General features: G+C 42.5%; 1 protein-coding gene across 4 annotated transcripts in view; it reads left to right on the top strand.

Moving 5' to 3' along the window:
- Window positions 1-21,317, top strand: part of slc24a4b (solute carrier family 24 member 4b) — a 93,153-nt gene that overhangs the window by 61,557 nt on the left and 10,279 nt on the right. For 3 of the 4 annotated variants that reach the window (XM_062468410.1, XM_062468411.1, XM_062468408.1), the window contains exons 10-14: window positions 1,206-1,297; window positions 5,153-5,322; window positions 5,427-5,568; window positions 5,944-6,110; window positions 6,241-6,355. In XM_062468410.1, the coding sequence (XP_062324394.1) occupies window positions 1,206-1,297; window positions 5,153-5,322; window positions 5,427-5,568; window positions 5,944-6,110; window positions 6,241-6,355 (686 nt within the window). The remainder of the gene's footprint in view (window positions 1-1,205; window positions 1,298-5,152; window positions 5,323-5,426; window positions 5,569-5,943; window positions 6,111-6,240; window positions 6,356-21,317) is intronic. The other variant, XM_062468409.1, reaches the window with a different exon arrangement.

Genomic DNA, 21,317 nt, shown 5'->3' with positions numbered 1-21,317 from the left:
CGAAACAGTTCACTATAAATACATGTATCGTTACACCCCTAGTACATAGTGGGTGAAATAAGAGGATTATAGCTATTTTCATCAAGAATCCTTTTAGAATGTCCTTTCTATCACGGCTCACGCACAGAGGTAGACCCAGATGCAGATTCAGACACTGTAGGTAGCTTCCAAGAACAAGAGGGTTTATTTAAGGCAGAGTAATCGGGGACAGGCAGGTGATCGGTAAACAGGCTGGCGGCGAAGGTACAATCCGGTATCAGGTAGAGTAGTCGTGGACAGGCAGGTGATCGGTGCACAGGCAGGCAGCGAAGGTACAATCCGGTATCAGGTAGAGTAGTCGTGGACAGTCCAATCGAGGTCTAAGCACGGGAAATCTGAGCACAAGGCAGGAACAGAACAGGTAACAGGTACGCGGGAACGCTCGGTAGAAACACACAAGACGAAGTGGCACAGGACAAACATAACCCAACGGACTAAATACCCCACTAACGAGCAGACAAGACGAGACACACCTGGAGGGGGCGGGGCCAAACAAAACAGGGGAACACACACACACAGACGTGTCACTTTCTCTACACAATTTTTGGTGGTATTGCAGAAAAGATGGCACCTTGGAATGTTTAATGCTGCTGAGATTATTAATCGTAATACCAATGTATGACAGATGTAGAGCAGCTTTGTAAATATGTAAGTTGTATTGATGTGGGTGTTTGTGGTAGATAAAATCCTTGAAATCACCAGTATAAAAGCCCTTGGCTATTATGATTTAATGTATTGCTGGCATTCGCATAACTAGACATGTAGCCATATACAGATGTGATAAACGAGTTGTGTGCATGTCATGGTCAGGTCACTCCCACGGTAATCTGTGTGTGTCTCATCCACAGCTTGCTCTCTCCCTGCCCATAAGAGTTTAATCTTTCCCTCTGCCATGGCTAAGAAAACAGGCTTAGTTGTTTCACTCTTCTATCTAATTTGGAGGGGAAGGAGTTCTTTCTCCTAGATGGGTTCTCAGGCTTACACACACTGACTGTGTTAGATTCCTTACATCTGAGGTCTACTCAGTGTTTAATTATATTATAATTTCAGATTTTTGCAGCTTTGCATTTATTTCATAAAATATGCTAAGTATCTTTTGACTACTTGGCCTAGTGAATAGTTGTGAAAGTAAAGTTTCTGTGACTTTTCTCAACACAATTGTCCAGGTTTAACTCCAGCATGCAGAAGTTCTTCGTCGGAAAAGGGGGCAAGAATGTGGCTAACGGTAATGCGGCAGCCAGCAGCGAGATGGAGGATGGTAAGGCTTGTTCTGATAGTGTGTGTGTGTGACCCACCGTTGCCACTACTCCCAGTAGGTAAGGCTAACTAGACAGGCTGCAAATGAGTAACCTGCATTTAGGACCTCAGACCCCCAAGCAAAAAAGCATTGAGTAACATTCTGAGGGGATGAAATGAAGGCCATGTTGAAATGGCATGTTTGGAGAAATGGAATTGTTGACCCACTGTTCCTTCTGGTAATGGCAAAGGCTAATGTGGAGGACTGCCATGTGTGTGTGTGTTTGCACCTCGTGTGTGTGTGTACAGACACACACATATAAGGTGTAATACATGTCACCGGTTAATATGCAAAGCACACAGTATCGCCTGTACACGCCTGCGCGATGATATCAAACCTCTGCACGCACGCAAGAACTTTACATTGACTTTCAGTTGACACAGGCGTTCACACATCACGCTGGCGTTGTGCACACGTATTTTATTGACGTGTGAACAATGTGTACGTGTTGTGTACACTACACCTAACATACGCCTCGAATACGCAAGGCCTACGTGAACACTAAGCCTAACTGTTTGATAGATATTTAGTCGTGCGCACATGCAGGTGTTGTGTGCTTTGCATACTTACACCATTGCACAGAAATGCCTGCGAACACCGCTTAGACGCATGAGATCTTTCGACGTGGGTGAGATCGCTGTTTTGAAATTAATGTTTTCGAACATGAATTACAGATTGACCTAAGGCAAGTTAATTTTGGGACAATAAGTAAAAGAGAAAATGAGAAAATGGTTCTGCGATTCTAGTGATGAGGATGTTCATCACTGAACAAAGTATTCGAAGCACATATAACACGTGCCTATACGCACGCCTTATCAAATGTAAGATGCACAAATTACGTCTGTTTATGCGCACACCAAATTTTCTATCAAACTGTAAGGTGTAGTATTGATTCCGCACTTTCTAAAACTCGCCAGAGTAGCCCACACGTAATTCACCCGTATCAGGTACGCGTGAATGCACTGTGTGCAGCTACGCTGACACAAATTACACCCCATACGCACACACCCCCCCCAAAACTACTGCACCAAACAGCCCTGACCCGCTGAGGCATGGACTCCACTAGACCTTTGAAAGTGTATTGTGGTATCTGGCATCAATATGTTAGCAGCAGTAAGTTGCAAGGAGGGGCCTCCATGGATCAGATCAGTATTATTCACTTCACCCAGGGTTTTTCCTGGGTCAAAATGGGTCTTCGGTGCTCCAAAAAAATATATATGTGTATATATTTTTTTTTATCTTTCTTTTTCTAATCAATGTATTTATTCCCGGGTGTTTTGCACCCCCCCCCCCCCCCCCGCCGAAACTAAACCTATATTTCGGAACAGGTTAATGTAATAGTCTAATAGCTAATGTAATAGGGCACATATTTTAGTCCTGTTTCCCCTAAACAATAAAGTTAGGCTACTTAAAGACACCTTACACTCATAAAGTATGTTCGAAATGGCATAAATGCGGCCAATTCATAATTGACGTAACAACTTATTGTAAATGGTCAGTAGCCTAGTCTGTCGATTAAGGTAGGCCACTCTAAAGCATGTACACTGTCTGCTTCATTTGATCTTGATAGGCTAAGCATTCTGTAGAAAATAATAACAATAAACCCACTTTTTATTAATTAAAACTCCTTCAGCATAATAATGCACCTAAAATACAAACCTGAGCAAGGGCAGCAATCGCTATCGAATCAACAGACATGTGCAATTTAGCTAGCAGGGGAAGAATACAAACAACGAAAATCACCAGTTAACTTGATTTAAATTTGCAATAACTATAGACTTATACAATAACAGGCTTAAATGAACTGACAACATAAGTTATACGATTTACAGTTCTCAAGGACGCACACACGCAATCTCAACTGCGGTGTGAAGCGTGTGTCCGTGCAATTCTCCGACATGCACTCTAACAATCACTGCTGATAGACGGCCTAAAATTTTGTACAGCCTGATTTCTGATACCGTGGCGGCAGAAATGTAGCCATAGAGGAAACACTGCACTATATATTATCATTCCAGGTTAAGAATACCAATGGAGGCTGCGTTGGAAATCGTAAATCAAACTTTTGTCAGCATTTTGAGTTGAAATTTCATTTGCATTTGTACAGGTGTATTTGTGCACGTCAGGCTGGCCCTCGCAGCGGAACGACAGTTTAGTGGCCACTCTGTCCATTCACGCACCTCACAGTTGCATATTGATCAGACAAGAAGACACGCTTATCAACTCGATTACTATTGATCAAAACAGAACGAGGGTTTTGGCTGTAGCCTACTTGAGAACATATTCGCTGACATGCATTGCACGCGTGATGAACACAGCTTTTTTTCTTTTCTTCATCGCAGACTTTTTTTTGCCTTTGGCGCTCGGGATTTGTCATTGGCGCTCGTGAAAACGGCTTTGGCGCGCGCCAACATTTTCTCTATGCAGGAAAAACCCTGACTTCACCTGTCAGTGGTTGTAATGTTATGGCTGAGACGCGCGCACACACTACATGGCCAGAAGTATGTGGACACTTACACATTACACCTACAGGAGTTTTTATGGCCTCCCATTCTAAATCCATAGGCATTAATATGGAGTTGGTCCCCCCCTTTTGAGCTATTACAGCTAGCACTTGTTGGAAGGCTTTCTACAAGATTTTTGAGTGACTGTATTCATCCAGAGGAGCATTTGTGAGCTCAGACACTGATGTTGGACGAGAGGGCCTGACTCGCAATCTCTGTTCTAGTTCATCACAAAAGTGTTCAGTAGGTTTGAGGTTAGGGCTCTGTGCGGGCCAGTCAAGTTCTTCCACACCAGACTCATCCAACAATGCTATTATAGCATTGCTTTGTGCACTGGATCATGCTGGAACAGAGAGGGGCCTTCCTCAAACTGTTGCCACAAAATTGGAAGCATAAAATATACCCAAGTGTCTTGGTAAGCTGAGGCATAAACATTTCCCATCATTGGAACTAAAGAGCCTCGGCCAACCCCAGAAAAACAACCCCATTCCATTATTCCTCCTCCGCCAAACTTTACAGTTGGCACAATGCAGTCGGGCAGGTAATGTTCTCCTGGCATTTGCCAAACCCTGACTCATCCTTCCCTGCCAGAGAGACGAGTGATTTGTCACTCCACAGAACACGTTTCCACTGCTCCAGAGTCCAGTGACAGCGTGCTTTATACCACTCCATCTGACGCTTGGCAATTGTGCTTGGTGATGTAAGGCTTGCGTGCAGCTGTTTGGCCAGCACAGGTTTTGTGCTGATGTTAATGCCAGAGGAGGTTTGGAACTCTGCAGTTATGAGTAATCAAAGCTTTGGTAACTTTTACACACTGTGCCTCAGCACTCTAACTTTATGGGGGTCTGTCACTTTGTGGCTGGTTGCTGTGATTCCTAAACACTTCCACTTTGCAATAATACCACTTACAGTTGAATATCTAGGACAGAAGAAATTTCATGAATTGACTTGTTGCAACGATGGCATCTAGTTACAGTACCACACATTAATTCAGTGAACTCTTTCGAATTACCCATGTTTGTAAAGGCAAACTGCATGGCTAGGTGCTTGATTTTATACACCCGTGGCTATGAGACTGAAGGAAACACCTGAATTTAATGATTGAGGTATCAGTGTGTGTGTCTTGACATGCAGACGATACTGTGTTTTATATAATATAAAAATCAAATTAAGCCTTTTTAGACTAGTGCACAAATAACTGGAATTGAGTTGAACTAGCATTTTACAGCGTAATATCAACAACCATTCAACGCTTCACACAGTGTGGCATCCTTTTACACAAGGTTTTCGAAACGCTCTTTCTCTCTCCTAGTCAAGCCCAGTAGAGCTTACAGTCGTGGCTCTGTGGTGATGGTAGATGAAATTATGAATACCAGCCCTCCAAAGTTCCGCTTCCCTGAGGCCGGGCTCCGGATCATGGTCACCAGCCATTTTGGCCCCAAGACCCGGCTCCGTATGGCTAGTCGCCTTATCATCACTGAGGTATTGTGGGGGTGTTTGTGTAAAGATGTACTCATGTTTGACTTGATAGGTCTGTAATGATTTGCATTGTGCTGTTAGTCACATGGTGACCTGTCCTCTGAAAGCGACAGAAGCTGGTCCAGGCCGCCAATGGCGTGGAGACTGCAGTAATTGATGGGAAAGTGGACATAGAAAACGGAAACGTGCCTGAAGACAAGCCCAGCGAACAAGAAGAGAATGACACCATATCTCCCTTCCATGTGCCAGGTTTGTGTGTACACTCTGAATGTTTTGTGATGTTTCTTTGTGTATAACTTTTCCAAGTATAATAATTAAACTGTTTATTGCAGTAGTTCATGATATACAGCAGGCAGATGAACCTAATTCTAACCAACCAAATATATAGCTTCCAGTTCAATACACTTGGTGCCCATAACCCTAATTATCCTTACTTATTAGAATACTTAGAATTGACTAATTGCCTTGACTAATTATCATTCCCCCTTCACATTTGAACATGGCTGTCATATTATTTGTCATTGGGAATTGCTTCCAACTATAAACAAGATCCAACCCCAGTAGACAGGTCTAATATCAGCCTCACGGCTGACTTTTTCTCCCGTTCTTCTGTTTGTCCTTTAGCGGGCATTGGTAGTAAGTTTAAGTGGCTGATCTCCTGGCCCCTGCTGCTGCTTCTCTTCTTCACTATCCCCAATTGTGGAAAGCCCCGCTGGGAGAAGTACTTCATGCTCTCATTCATCCTCTCCACTGTCTGGATTGCTGTCTTCTCCTACTTCATGGTGTGGATGGTGAGTTGCACCGTTGTAGGTGTGTGTGTGTGTGTGTGTGTGTGTGTGTGTGTGTGCGCGCGCGCAACCTGTGTGTGCGCGCGCAACCTGTGTGTGCGCGCGCAACCTCTCACAATTGTTTTTTTTGTAGGTAACCATAATTGGGTTTACACTTGGCATTCCTGACGTCATCATGGGCATCACTTTCCTGGCAGCTGGCACTAGTGTTCCTGACTGCATTGCCAGTCTGATTGTTGCTCGGCAAGGTACACATAAATCTACTCTGTTCTTTGTCTACTATGGTGTTTGTGTGTGGATATGCAAATCATTTATGTAGACAGTACAGCAGAAGATCAAGCATCTGAAGTGCATATTTATACAGTAATGATTACACTAACAATACTTTCAGTGGTCAGTCAATGACTGTTCTGTATTTATTAGTCGTAAGTAACCACATCTCAGCTACCAGGCATGGTGAACAAAGAAGAATAACACTTCTTTGTGTTTAGTAATACTATCTGGATTACAGTAGCTAGCTTTAGTGTTTGTATGGTGAACAAACATTTGATACCAACTGAGTGTGTGAGACATACACACGATACACAGGTCTGTCAGTCAGGTCCAAAAGTCAGAAGCTCTTTGGAACAGTGCAAAACGTGATAATCCCAACATGATTTCACATGAAATTGCATGCCAGCTCGAGTGCATGCTGTCATTAAAGCAAAAGGGGGACGTACCAAATACTAAGATTCTGAAATTCATGGTCATAGTCCAGTAAAACAAGATTCAACTTGTTACTTAAGCTAGCTATTCACACGTTTGGCTGCTAGTATTAGCAGTGCTTTTATTAAACATTAAGTCAGGCTGCTACAAATTCGGCTCAACACCTTTATCAAGCTGATATTATAATTTGTCATTAAATATTAGTATTTAGAAACAAATGCTTAATTTAAGTATTTTGACTTGTGGTCTCAGACACTTGGACCCTACTGTGTACAGTGTGTACACACACTCATTTGGGTATATACAGTTAGGTCCATAAATATTTGGACATTGACACAATTTTCATCATTTTGGCTCTGTATACCACCACAATGGATTTGAAATGAAACAATGAAGATGTGCTTTAAGTGCAGACTTTCAGCTTTAATTTCAGGGTATTTACATCCAAATCAGGTGAACGGTGTAGGAATTACAATACATTTTATATGTGCACCCCCCCTTTTTAAGGGACCAAAAGTAATTGGACAATTGGCTGCTCAGCTGTTCCATGGCCAGGTGTATGTTATTCCCTCATGGGAGTTCGTTATTTCATTGACAAGGAGCAGATAAAAGGTCTAGAGTTCATTTCAAGTATGGTATTTGTGTTTGGAATCTGTTGCTGTCAACTCTCAATATGAAGTCCAAAGAGCTGTCACCATCAGTGAAGCAAGCCATCGTTAGGCTGAAAAATCAAAACAAACCTATCAGAGAGATAGCAAAAACATTAGGTGTGGCCAAATCAACTGTTTGGTACATTCTTAAAAAGAAAGAACGCACTGGTGAGCTTAGCAACACCAAAAGACCCGGAAGACCACGGAAAACAACTGTGGTGGATGGCAGAAGAATTATTTCCCTGGTGAAGAAAAACCCCTTCACAACAGTTGGCCAGATCAAGAACACTCTCCAGGAGGTAGGCGTATCTGTGTCAAAGTCAAAAATTAAGAGAAGACTTCACCAGAGTAAATACAGAGGGTTCACCACAAGATGTAAACCATTGGTGAGTCTCAAAAACAGGAAGACCAGATTAGAGTTTGTCAAAAAACATCTAAAAGACCCTGTACAGTTCTGGAACAACATCCTATGGACAGATGAGACCAAGATCAACTTGTACCAGAATGATGGGAAGAGAAGAGTATGGAGAACGGAAGGAACTGCTCATGATCCAAAGCATACCACCTCATCAGTGAAGCATGGTGGAGGTAGTGTTATGGCGTGGGCATGTATGGCTGCCAATGGAACTGGTTCCCTTGTATTTATCGATGATGTGACTGCTGACAAAAGCAGTAGGGTTAATTCTGAAGTGTTTCTGGCAATATTATCTGCTCAGATTCAGCCAAATGCTTCAGAACTCATAGGACGGCGCTTCACAGTGCAGATGGACAATGACCCGAAGCATACTGCGAAAGCAACCAAAGAGTTTTTTAAGGCAAAGAAGTGGAATGTTCTGCAATGGCCAAGTCAATCACCTGACCTAAATCCAATTGAGCATGCATTTCACTTGCTAAAGACAAAACTGAAGGGAAAATGCCCCAAGAACAAGCAGGAACTGAAGACAGTTGCAGTAGAGGCCTGGCAGAGCATCACCAGGGACGAAACCCAGCGTCTTTGAAGGGACCAAAAATAATTGGACAAACTAACAATCATAAATCTAATTGTCACTTTTAATACTTGGTTGCAAATCCTTTGCAGTCAATGACAGCCTGAAGTCTGGAACCCATAGACCCATGTCTATGGGTTAAAAGTGACAATTAGATTTATGATTGTTAGTTTGTCCAATTATTTTTGGTCCCTTCAAAAGGGGGGGGGCACATATAAAATGTGTTGTAATTCCTACACCGTTCACCTGATTTGGATGTAAATACCCTGAAATTAAAGCTGAAAGTCTGCACTTAAAGCACATCTTGATTGTTTCATTTCAAATCCATTGTGGTGGTATACAGAGCCAAAATGATGAAAATTGTGTCAATGTCCAAATATTTATGGACCTAACTGTACAGCAGGGGTGGCCAACCAGTCAGAGACTAAAAGCCAATTTTTTTTACTGTGTTACTGCAAAGAGCCACATCATACACGGGCACACATGAACATCGCCCCTCCCTTCCTCACACGCACACACATACATGCACACAGACAGACAGACACAGACCTCTGCTCAGCCAGTTTTCCTGTAAATGTCACACACCAACATGATGACAAATGGACTTCTACAGTATTAAGACCACAGGCCAGTCATTTTCAAAAATGAACATTGTGTGCACTGTCTCACACACACAAACTCTCAGTTCAACCAAGTCCACAAATACAAATATAACAATTTACATCCAATCATTGCTGGCGCTCCATCCGTAGCTATTGCAGTTAGCTTCGGTATGGGCAGATTTGCTTTCACAAATGCAGCCATCATTGTTTCTTTCAAATCTATGCCACGTGTTCTGTCTTTTAATGGCACAATATTAAGGAGTTCTTCTTTGATCACACAATCGTTTGCCACAGACCGTGCAAATATTGCCAACTGAAGCTTGTCTTTTATGTCACAAGACTCATCCAATGCAACACTAAAATACTCGCATGCTTGGAGATCAGAGTGCAACTGTGATTCAATAGCCGTTTCAATACAATTTAATTAGTTTGTACAAACACCAGAAAACAGAGTACTCTGGGCCTCATGTACGTACATTCGCAAACGTAGCGTTATTAGCTCCATAGCCAACCCGCAGATTGCGCACGCTGTGATACTTCAGTTTCTTATATACTAGTGTAATAATTGGAACTGTAGCGGGGTTTGCTCGTTTAAAGATAGAAATACTTAATTTATCATAAAGTCTGGGGCACCACCCTAATATTGGTTTAGGACATTAGGGAATCCTATGTTTAATATGTAATAATCAGTCTCATCTTTAGGAATGAATTCGTTCTAAGAGTAGAGCCAATCGTAACATCAGTGAACACGCACGTCAAAATATCTTTACAATGAATTTATTCAAGTAAGGTAAACAGATCTTATGAAAAGTTGGATTATGGGTTTGATATGAGAGATTGGTTTCAATGAACAGAATGAAATGGTCTAACTTAAAGAAAGGCAGAAATTGTACAGTCAGTGATTACATCCTTACAAATCATAAACAGAGCTCACGCCAATGCCATGTCGAGGAGGAAAGAGCGTTAGCCATAGTTACGTTTGATCAGGGGTTGATCAATGATGTTGAGGGCGGTTTGCGCCAAAGGTCCATTTGAAGAATCTGAAGTCACAGCGCGGCTGCGCTGGGTCATGTGACTGAGTCTGCGGGATCTCAGTGAAGTCGCATTTGGAATTGCGTTTTTGGTTCTTCTGTTGAAACGTCCAGATAGTGTCGCGATCACTATAAAGTTGAATCTCAGGAGAAGCTTGGCGACGTCCTTGGAACGCCAATCCTGATGGCGTTCATGCCATGGTCGGTTTCGCTGGAGTCCGAGATTGATGGTCATCTTAGGGCTTTATACAGTTCGAGGGAGGACCCGTCTGGGGTCAGATGTGGATTGGGGGAAGCTGGGTTCTCAACTCCCCCCTCCTTCCTTCACACCTACCAAAGGTGTGATCTGATCTCTGGCTGATCATTCGATGGTTCAAATATTGTTCTGGACATCTTGGTACAGTTACAAAATATAGTTGAATGATTGTTTTATTATGATAGCTTCGTGTAGATACCAAGAATGACGTGGTTATCTTTCAGGAAGAAGGAGTTGTTACTAGAATCAAGATTTCAGTGAACACAACATTAAAACAAAGTAACAAACATAACACAAATATCCCTCTCATAATTCTCCACCTTGTACTCTTGTGGTAAAGTCTCAAGAACTTTCCTCAAAAGTTCTGATCAAGGTATGCTCTTTGTTCAAATCGCCGCCGAAACGGATAGCAAATGGTCGCTGGAGACGTGTTGTCTAAATCAGGCCCTTTGAAGCTTGCAAGCTAGCAGGAGGGCTGATTTGGTATATTGGGGAGGTCCCCCCCCATTCTATGGTTCCTTTGCATCGGCGTTTGGTGGGTAATCAGCATACTGAGGGTGTCACAAGGGCTGATTAGGGTTGTCTGATGTGATTGAATCACTCTTCAGGTGTGGCAAGATGTTGGCTCCGTGTGGTCTTGTGGACCTCACTACAGAACAATACGCTGTTCCTATTGGTCCAGAAGACGTTCTCAAAAGTTAATAAATCCGTTTATATACCTCCTGAAAGTTCGCAGAGGTAAATAAACGTTTTTACGGACCTAGCAACAAGCGGTTGCCTTAGAGATGTAGCAACTGACCTTAACAACGTGGCATCTGCTCGGCAACAAAGTAGCCTAAATTGCCTAAAAAACCCTAAAACAACCAAATATGTTTTTTGCGCTTCCCGTTTTAAAGAAGTATCTGAAGCAGACAGAAGACGAATTGATGTTGTTGATATGTTGCGTTGGAGATGTAGTGACGTCACCAGTGCCAGTGCAGCTGATTGCTCTGACAACATGGCGTCTGCTCCAGATTCGACGTGTTTGATTTGGGATCTTCCCACGTATTGTTGTAGTATATAAGAAACCAAATGTTTACTCCTCGACAGGTCAGCAAACCCTTTGTCGCCTCAATTTGTTCGAATGAATCTCGGTTTACAAAGGCGTTTGCAGACCTGTTGTTGAGTAAACATTTGCAGTTTACGTCGTATTTACGAAACCTGCAGGTCATCGGGTAATCACCGCCTTTCTCCGCCCACTATACCGTACAGTGCGAGCATTTAAACGCGCAATTGAATGGGCCTCCTTCTCTCTTTCTATCATGGATCAGCCACCAAAGTCAAACGGAAGAAACTGTTTTTGTGGCGTGTGGTATTGGTCCTGATGGACCGCAGCCTTCTGCCGGAGGGAGTGACTGAAACAGGGAGTGACCAGGGTGGGAGGGGTCGGCCACAATCTTCCTCGCTCGCCTCAGGGTCCTCGAGGTGAGCAGGTCCTCGAGGGCAGATTGCAGGCAATCACCTTCTCAGCAGTGCGGATGATACGCTGCAGCCTGCTCTTGTCCTTGGCAGTGGCAGCAGCGTACCAGATGCTGATGGAGGAGGTGAGGATGGACTCAATGATGGCTGTGTAGAAGTGCACCATCACTGTCTTTGGCAGGTTGAATTTCTTCAGCTGCCGTAGAAAGTACATCCTCTGTTGTGCTTTCTTGTGAGGGAGCTGATGTTCAGTTCCCACTTGAGGTCCTGGGAGAGGATAGTGCCCAGGAAGCGGAAGGACTCTGTCACAGTGTTGACTGGGGAGTCACACAGGGTGATGGGGGTGAGTGGGGCTGTATTCTTCCTGAAGTCCACAACCATCTCCACTGTCTTAAGAGCATTGAGCTCTAGGTTGTTCTGGCTGCACCAGGTCACCAGGTTGGCCGCTTCCCACCTATAATCAGACTCGTCTCCACCAGAGATGAGCCCAATGAGGGTGGTGTCGTCCGCAAACTTCAGTAGTTTGACGGACGGATGACTAGAGGTGCAGCTGTTGGTGTACAGGGAGAAGAGCAGAGGAGAAAGGACGCAGCCCTGGGGTGATCCAGTGCTGATGGACCGGGAGTCAGAGACTTGTGTTCCCAGCTTAACGCACGTGCGTGGTCAGAGTGACCCAGTGCTGCTCGGGGGACCGCATGGTATGCTTTGCTGATTGTAGAGTAGCAGTGATCCAAGGTGTTTCCTTCTTTGGTAGGGCATTTGATGAATTGTCTGTATTTGGGGAGTTCTTGAGTGAGATTGCCTTTGCTAAAGTCGCCTAGCACAATAACCAAGGAATTCAGATTTTCATGCTCCACACTCAGTATCTGGCTGGCGAGCACACGTTGAGCCTCTTTGACGCTAGCCTGCGGAGGCATGTAGACGCCAACCAGAATGAATGATGCAAACTCTCGTGGCGAGTAAAAAGATCTACAGTTAATAAAAAATGATTCCAGATCAGGAGAACAGTGCTGCAGAATCACTGTCACATCTTCACACCAGCCACTGTTAATGTAAAAACAAATACCACCGCCTTTCGTTTTGCCAGAGAGCACAGGGTCACGATCCGCTCTCAGAAGTTTGAAACCTGCTAGCTGTAGCGCAGAGTCTGGGATCAGTTCACTCAGCCATGTCTCTGTAAAGCACAAAACGGAAGATGAATGAAAGTCTTTGTTTTTCCACACCAGTAGCTGAAGTTCATCCAGTTTGTTGCTCAGTGAACGCACGTTGGAGAGAAATATCCACGGTAACGCTGTACGTGCCCCACGCCGACGGAGTCGCACCAGTGCACCGGCTCGTTTGCCTCTCCTACGACGCTTCGCTGCTAGAACAAAGCCGAGGGTGGCTTTGACTATAATTCCCACTAATTCTGCCGCTGGAAGCAGAAAAGTGGGAAATAAATACACAGGAGTTTGTAAAGGTGGAAATTTCAAGTGTCACTGTGTAGATCTGAGTAGTCAAGAGATGTGGTTTTAATACAATTTATTTAGCTTATACAATTACGTAATATTAAACAAAGCTTTGCTGATCAGTCATTACGAAGGAGGTGCTAGCCACAGGTCGTTCGCAAGAGTGATGAAGAACAATCATAAAGCTTGTGCTTTTATACACTTAAAACAGATGCCCTAATAAATGATCAATTCATCAATGCAGTGGTCTCTGTGATTGGTTAACACTGGTCAGTGACAGTTAAGACAATATAACCCCCCAGGTCAAGATACCAAAGTCTTTTGATGTCACAGCTCTTTCTCTAAATGGGGACAGTAAGGATACCCTTAATGAAACACAAACAGGACACAGGACACAATCTCCTTGGCCAAAAGGTCAGAGCTGCTAGATCAACTGATCCATCTACCCTTCTCCCTTTAGGCCACAGAACTCAAACATCCCCCAACCTCCGTGCCCCTAGCTTCTCAATCAAGCATCATAAACCAACACCATAAATACCTTAAGACTAACTGCAACATCCATTTGTTTAAACACAACCTCAGTCTATTAAAAATACACTCTTAGTAACTATATTCAAAAAATGCCATCACAAGTTGTAGTCCTGATGTTTAGAAGTACTTCTCTTGTTAGAGAACCCCGGAAATCTTGGCAGAACACTGAATTAACAGACAAAACGAGACAAAAAAGAGCGCACCTAACGACCTAGGCAGCCTTCATCGGCGCCATCTTGGATCATAAGGATCATCCATACCGAATACAGAAATACATAAAGCAAATGTATTCCCATCAATCTAGACAGACCCATTTCATTTAGAACATCAAAAGCAAACACATTAATATCTTCATCTATAAACCTGAATTCAAACCATCATTCACATCCCCCTCTGATTTGTTCAGCAATTGCATCGTTATCGGTGGAACAGTTGAAACCATTACATAATCATAGCATCAATAGAATTGTTTATACACTATAAGTAATGCTGTTCCTATACCACAACAAAGTACAGGTTCGGAAACGGATGCCATGGTTGTGTGATGTCCATAATTATCATCTTCAGTAGGTAGTCAGGTGGCTGAGCGGTTAGGGAATCGGGCTAGTAATCTGAAGGTTGCCAGTTCGATTCCCGTCCGGGCCAAATGACGTTGTGTCCTTGGGCAAGGCACTTCACCCTACTTGCCCTTGGGGGAATGTCCCTGTACTTTAAGTCGCTCTGGATAAGAGCATCTGCTAAATGACTAAATGTAAATGTAGACTGTTTCTTCTCGTGGGCAATGTGGCCTAGTTAAAGATCCTGTAAAGTGGACCTGAAAACTAGTTTTAAGTTTGCCACACCACAGAATAATGTGTTAATAACTACCGGTGATGCCGGTAACGAGTAATCTAACGTGTTACTATCTCCAAACTAGTAATCAGATTAAAGTTACTTATCCAAGTCACTGTGCGTTACTATTTTGTCATTAATAGTAAAATATATATTTGATTTCTTCTTGCGTCTCTGGGAGTTAAGCCTAGGCGACAATTAAGTCACGTTTTCAGCACGAGGGTCACGTCACGTGTATATACATAGACCTACCACTCAGCGACACAAACAACAATGTAGCTAGCAGGAGAGAGAGAGATGCGCATTTTCAAGTTGGAAATACAATCACTATTTTGAGTATTTGTCAGCTAAAGATGGAAATATCAAGGTTCGTTGTACACTCTGTGCTGGTGGCGACAAAGTGCTATCAAGCTACAAAAACACGACTTGAAGAAATATTTGGAGTCGCAGCACTGCACAGTCAAACTTATAGAGCCGGTTGTCAATAGGTGTGTTCGACTTCATGCAGCACCGGCGGCGCCGACAACCGGCTGCCTTGAAGTTGAGAATGCCATTGGCTGCTTCAAGTCAGCTGGGCTGCAGGCGGCTGCAGGCGATGCCGGCGCTGCATGAAGTCGAATGCACCTATTTTTATGTTGAGGCGGCGGGGATTTTTTCGGCAGCTGCTGAATGTAACTAATAAAGTAACTTGTAATCTAACTTAGTTACTTTTTAAATCAAGTAATCTGTAATGTAACTAAGTTACTTTTTCAAAGTAACTGTGGCAACACTGTAAACTACCCATACAAATTCGAATGAAAAAATAACACTGACAAGTATGTTAAATTAGGCTTTGAAATCAGCAGTCTTCTCTGCTTGAGACTGGAGGGGCGTGTCGCCTGAAGGAGCTGAAGCTCCGCCCCTCACTGCCTACCTATGCCTCAGATAATGGACGCTACGTCAAGCCGAACAAAACGGTATAGAATTAGAATGTATTTGTTCAATGAGTGAAACATACAGATGCATATAAATGAAATGTTCCCCTGAGCTGTAACAGTGACAGACACAGCAGACAGTGAGCTCTCCAACTAGGCTACTTCTAACACATTAGCTACCATGTCACCAAAATACCATCATTCTACACCGAGTAGCCTAATATCAATTTAGCGGTTTGCACTAACTCATAGCAGAGATACCTCTGGAAAAGTTATCTAGTATAATTATAACAAGCACACAGAACAGAGTGATGAACTGCTGGCGGCGGTGGATTGTCCAGGTGCGACCGGGAGGAGGAACGGCCGGGAGGGCGATGCTCGGTACGGCTCTGCGCTGCAAGAGAAGCCGTGTGTCCGCGAACCTCGTCTGTCTCTGGTCCATGTTAAAACTATCCGCCGTGAAATGGTCACTGCATTTAGTCATTTAGCAGACTCTTATCCACTGCAGAGGCAGCTGTTTCATCCAGCTTTCCATCAGCGTGGATCTTCACAAAATCAATCCACCTATTTTTCCTTTCCTCATCAATAGGGAAATTAAATAGTGTTGCAGCGCAGCTGAAGTTTTTGCATCCAGGGAAGATGCAGTTGCGGGTGGAGGGAGACATCCTGAAGCTAGCTAGCTAGCTAGCTGATGTAGGCTACAATAACAGTACAGCAGTCAGTGATCTGACGTAGATGGGTCGAAATGACGTAGATGGGTAACTTTTTGGCCCCGCCCATTAAAACCTGATCTGAAAACGGAAGAGAAACTGTTCTACGGTCTAACTACACATTTCAGTTTGACAAAGTTTTAGCGCTTTGCACATGCTTTCAGGAACTCATTTCACATGTATATAATGTACTGAGAAGCAAATCATGGAATTGACTTTACAGGATCTTTAAACCAATTGCAAACGACGATCAAACTTTCAACGACACTGCACTTTGCGTACTGCTCGGAAATGTCCTTGGTTGTACGCAGAACGTGTGTCCTCTCCTTCCGTCGCCATGGACCCACAATGCTCTCCCCTCAATTATCACCGCTGAATTTGTAGTCAAGAGAATTTGGAATGATCCCTTTCACCCCGGATCTGTCCAGGATTTTCCATTTCAAATCCATTACCATATCTCCTTCACCTGCCTGTGAATCTCACACAAAGTAGACTGCAAGAGGTCGCACAGTGACAAACAATCACATTCTCACAGAGGTCAGTTAAAGGTAACTGACTTCTTGTCGTCTGACTTAATCTTCAAGGTCCCGTTCTCTCATTCAACTGAAGTAATTAACACCATGTGGACTCCTATAAACACCAACACAACTTCCTTATCCAAGTGTGACCCATATCATTACATATTCTCAAAGAAAAATCCCAAGTATAATCTTAATTAACAAAAGCTTGACCACTGACCCCAAATCTGCCTGAGAAGTCTAAAACTTCTTCCCATCTAACAACCATCAACAATCATTAAAACAGTATCTCTTCTACAAAATGTAACTCTACAAAATCCATCTATCAATACTCAAATGGTTTCTCTAACCTAAACTGTGAAGCTTATCATGTTTAAATTCCTTTTCCCATATTACTTGTCCCACATAGCACTGACAAAAGGACTATGCATACTTGATATCACACAAACTTTAGAGGCATGATCTTTCCATGTGATAACTGAGCAAAATCTCAAGATACATGTTTTATGCAGACCATACAACCCTTAGTCTTACTACAAAGCCAAAGTACTGAAGCTAAAGTCATAAAACCATAAAACTCCCAACATCACTTTCTATTTGGATCAGTCAGTCATAAATTCCTAACTGTCATCTCTTCCTCTCTATGAAGCCTGCGCTCCCCTTAAAGAAGATCTAACCATTTTGTAATGAACGCTATTATGCTCATTTCATGACAAACGTAATTATAGCCTAATATAATTAGTTATAATATCGTGGCATGTTACGGTGTCATTATAGATTGTTGTCATGTTATTCTGGAGCAAAGACGAAGATGTATAAATCATGTCTGATAACCACAATATTGTCATGGTCGTTATAACAAATATATACACTACCGTTCAAAAGTTTGGGGTCACTTAGAAATGTCCTTATTTTTCAAAGAAAAGCACTTTTTTCAATGAAGAAAACACTATACATTGTTAATGTGGTAAATGACTATTCTAGGTGGAAACGTTTGTTTTTTAATGAAATATCTACATAGGTGTATAGAGGCCCATTTCAAGCAACTCTCACTACAGTGTTCAAATGTTACATTGTGTTTGCTAATTACCTTAGAAGACTAATGGATGATTAGAAGAATTAGAATTAGAATGCCAAAGGTCTCCAATGCTGTAATTGCTGCAAATGGAGCAATCTTTGACGAAAGCAAAGTTTGAAGAACAAAATTAATATTTCAAATACAAATAATTATTTCTAACCTTGTAAATGTCTTGACTATATTTTCTATTCATTTTGCAACTTATTTGATAAATAAAAGTGTGAGTTTTCATGGAAAACTGTCTGAATTGTCTGGGTGACCCCAAACTTTTGAACGGTAGTGTATATTCTTAGAACTTTGTCAGTTAACACCACAACGATGGCATTAACAATAAGCTAGTAGTAGTAAGCAACACTCATCATCATTATAATAGTAACATATGTAGGCTTAATTGGGTGTGCTCAAGCCTTCGGCGAGAGCACAACCTTTGTTCTCTCACATATATATTATTATTATTCTTTTTTTGTTTTTGTTTTTTTTGCCCCCCTAAAACTCAGTCAATATTTGGCCTACATAGACAACGTAGGTGTCAAAAGTTTCGTCTTGGTAGAGATTGAGTTGCTTCTATTGGAATTTACGTTCCGTTGCATGGTTTAGGCTCAAGTTAAGTTTTTGTGGCGAAAAGTGAAGCTAACGGTGGCTAATTTGCTAGCCACAGTCACTGACGTTACTAACGTCACTACGTCACGAAAACACGCGTGACTACCTTTGGCAGAACATTCGTTTCGCATCTGTTAACTTGGGGGATAGCTAGGCTAACTATAGCTTTACTGCAAGGCAGCTGCAGAAACGCCACAAGCAAAGAGGCCAGGGTGATAACTATTTACTCATTTTACTTTGTGATATGACACACAATTGTGATGTGTAATGTACAGTATAAGCTGATATTATTAAGGAAGTACATCTACTTTCGGAAACAGTAGTCTACTATTTCACTGAAGTATTAGCATCATGACATTAGCCTGTGTTGCCCGGGCAACACATACTACAGTGGTCTATGATGTAGCGTTATCTGTTTTCAATCGTTAAAATAAACATTCCTCACATATACATTTTCGTTGTAGGATTTATTCTGACATTAGTAAACGATTTGTTGGTGAAATTACCATTACCTGTGGTTTCAAACCAGTGTAGCTCACTGCAACGCTGTAGCTTACGTGAGACACACTACAAAAACATCTACACTACACAGCTGTTTAGGAAGTCAAACGGCGACAGAACATGTTCGGCACTCCCCTTACTTAAATCAAAAGTCTATCTAACTACTAACCTGAACTTCATTGCCACAGCCTAAACGTTGTCAATCTGTTCATGAAAATAATTAATTTCATCTTAAACCGTACAACGGAACGTTAAATCCAATTCAACCAACGCAATCGCTACCAAGACGAACACAGCAGTAGTCTAGTACTGTACCGTAGTAGTACAATTTACCGGGGCAGCTTCTCCACACAGGGCTATATCGCATTTTGCGTTGTTACTGACAATGATCGCTACCAGTGAGCTTTTTATGAATGAGCGATTTTCCACTAAATAAATGTCAAGCTTATTTACGTTTTGGGGGGCATATTTTCAGTTAGCAGATGGTACTGTTTGAATCGCGATTCCATCTTCTACTGCCGGGTAACGTCGTAGAATAATCTTCAAAGGGGGTTCTTTATTAATGAATGAATGCAATGAGTAGGCTAAATGCCTGAAAATATCATGAGAAGGGAAAAACTTAAAATGACGTTTAAGTCATAGAGATTAGGTCAATTTTTACACCGGTCTGCCAAATTTATTCGTTTTGATTCAACGATGAGGCTGCCTCTTGCAGGGGAAATGAGAAGACATCTATTTCATTCTACACTTCACTCGTATTTTCAGTTGTAAATGAGCAGCAAAAAAAATGCTTTTAAATCTATGTAATCTTTATAAATAATAAGTATGCATTTTTATATAAAATATACAGAAATATCAGTTGTAAAAATGTCATTCAAAAACGGACCCCTGTACAACCGACGCAAGCAAGCACACCCTACAATTTCCCCAGAAATTGTACCCTCTCTAGTTTAGCTTGCTTTGCCGAGCTAGTACAACGACGGAGCCAGATATTCAAGTTTACAGTTTCTTTAATCCGACACAAAACTTAATCAGTCAAACTAAAAACACGAAGCAAAAAAGTCCCTGCATGTATAATACTACAGTACTAATAGTATTGATTTTCGTAAAGTTCACATGTATCTGCTTCTTGATCGGACTTGTACCACATTCTGACAGTTTTCTGCAATGCCTTAGCTCCAGCTCACAAGCTCGCAACTGGTTGTCGCAAAGTATGACGTGTACTGCTAGTTGCAAGCATGCACGAGTTTCGGAGCTAGGAACAAGCTTCTGCGCAAGACCGGACGAGTCAGTCTGGAAAGATGGCGCGGTCCATTTCGCGCTCTCGCTTGCCTCACTGCGCCACTGAGCACTTTTCATAGAAATGAATGGTCACGCCATCTTGGAAGAAAAATCTAGCTGTGTCTATTAATATATAAGTCTATGAGTTCTCCCCATATTAGACATTCTCTGGCTCTCCCCATTTACGAGCGTTAACTTACTTGAACTTCCGGGTACTTTGTTGAAGTTTAAAACTATTGGATCTGCCATAACCAATCGCAAACGTTCGCCTTAGCCAACTCCTTCACCACTAACGGAGCTGGAAAATCAAACTTTTCCGAACCCCGTGGGGAGGAGGGCCGCAACATCATTACTGAACTACCTATACTCATATTGCATTCATTCATTAATAAAGAACCCCCTTTGAAGCTTATTCTATCGATGTTGTCACCGGCAGTATATCAGATGGAATAGCGACTCAAATAGTACCATCTGCTAACTGAAAATATGCCCCCAAAAACATAAATAAGCTTGACATTTATTTTGGCGAAAATCGCTCATTCAAAAAAAGTTGACTGGTAGAGATCATTGTCAGTAACAACGCAAAATGCGTCCATTTGGTCTCAGTTTAGAGCCCTGCGTGGAGAAGCTGACCCCGGTAAATTGTACTAGGAGCTAGCTAACTATAGACTATTGCTGTGTGGGAATCACAGGAGCTAACCAGTTGAAGGACGTACAAAAATACAGGGTGTTGATATCACAGCCTGCAAACCTAGCTACATGTTTGGCACCAACATTGTGTATGTGCATACATTGAGTTTTAGGGGTGGGAAAATAGGTAGGCTGAGTGCCATCTCCCAGAAGTAAACGAGCTGCTAAACTAGTAATGTTCTACTACAGGTAATCACGTGTGTTCGTGAAGCGGATGCAGCTCACCTGCTGCATCCGCTTCCTGTCACGCACAACACCCGGTCCTTTCTCTATCTAGTTAAAAATTCCCGAACACAAATACATCCTAGGTCTAGCATCATTTCAGTCCGCTGCCGCCTCTGACTGGAATGCTCTGCAAAAACATCTCAAACTGGACACATTAATTTCCATCCCTGCCTTCAAAAAAACCACTTCACTCAT

Source organism: Osmerus eperlanus, chromosome 8 (genome assembly GCF_963692335.1).
Source record: "Osmerus eperlanus chromosome 8, fOsmEpe2.1, whole genome shotgun sequence".
NCBI lineage: Eukaryota > Metazoa > Chordata > Actinopteri > Osmeriformes > Osmeridae > Osmerus > Osmerus eperlanus.
Note: the sequence above shows the minus strand (reverse complement) of the source record. Positions and strands in the feature narration are given on the sequence as shown.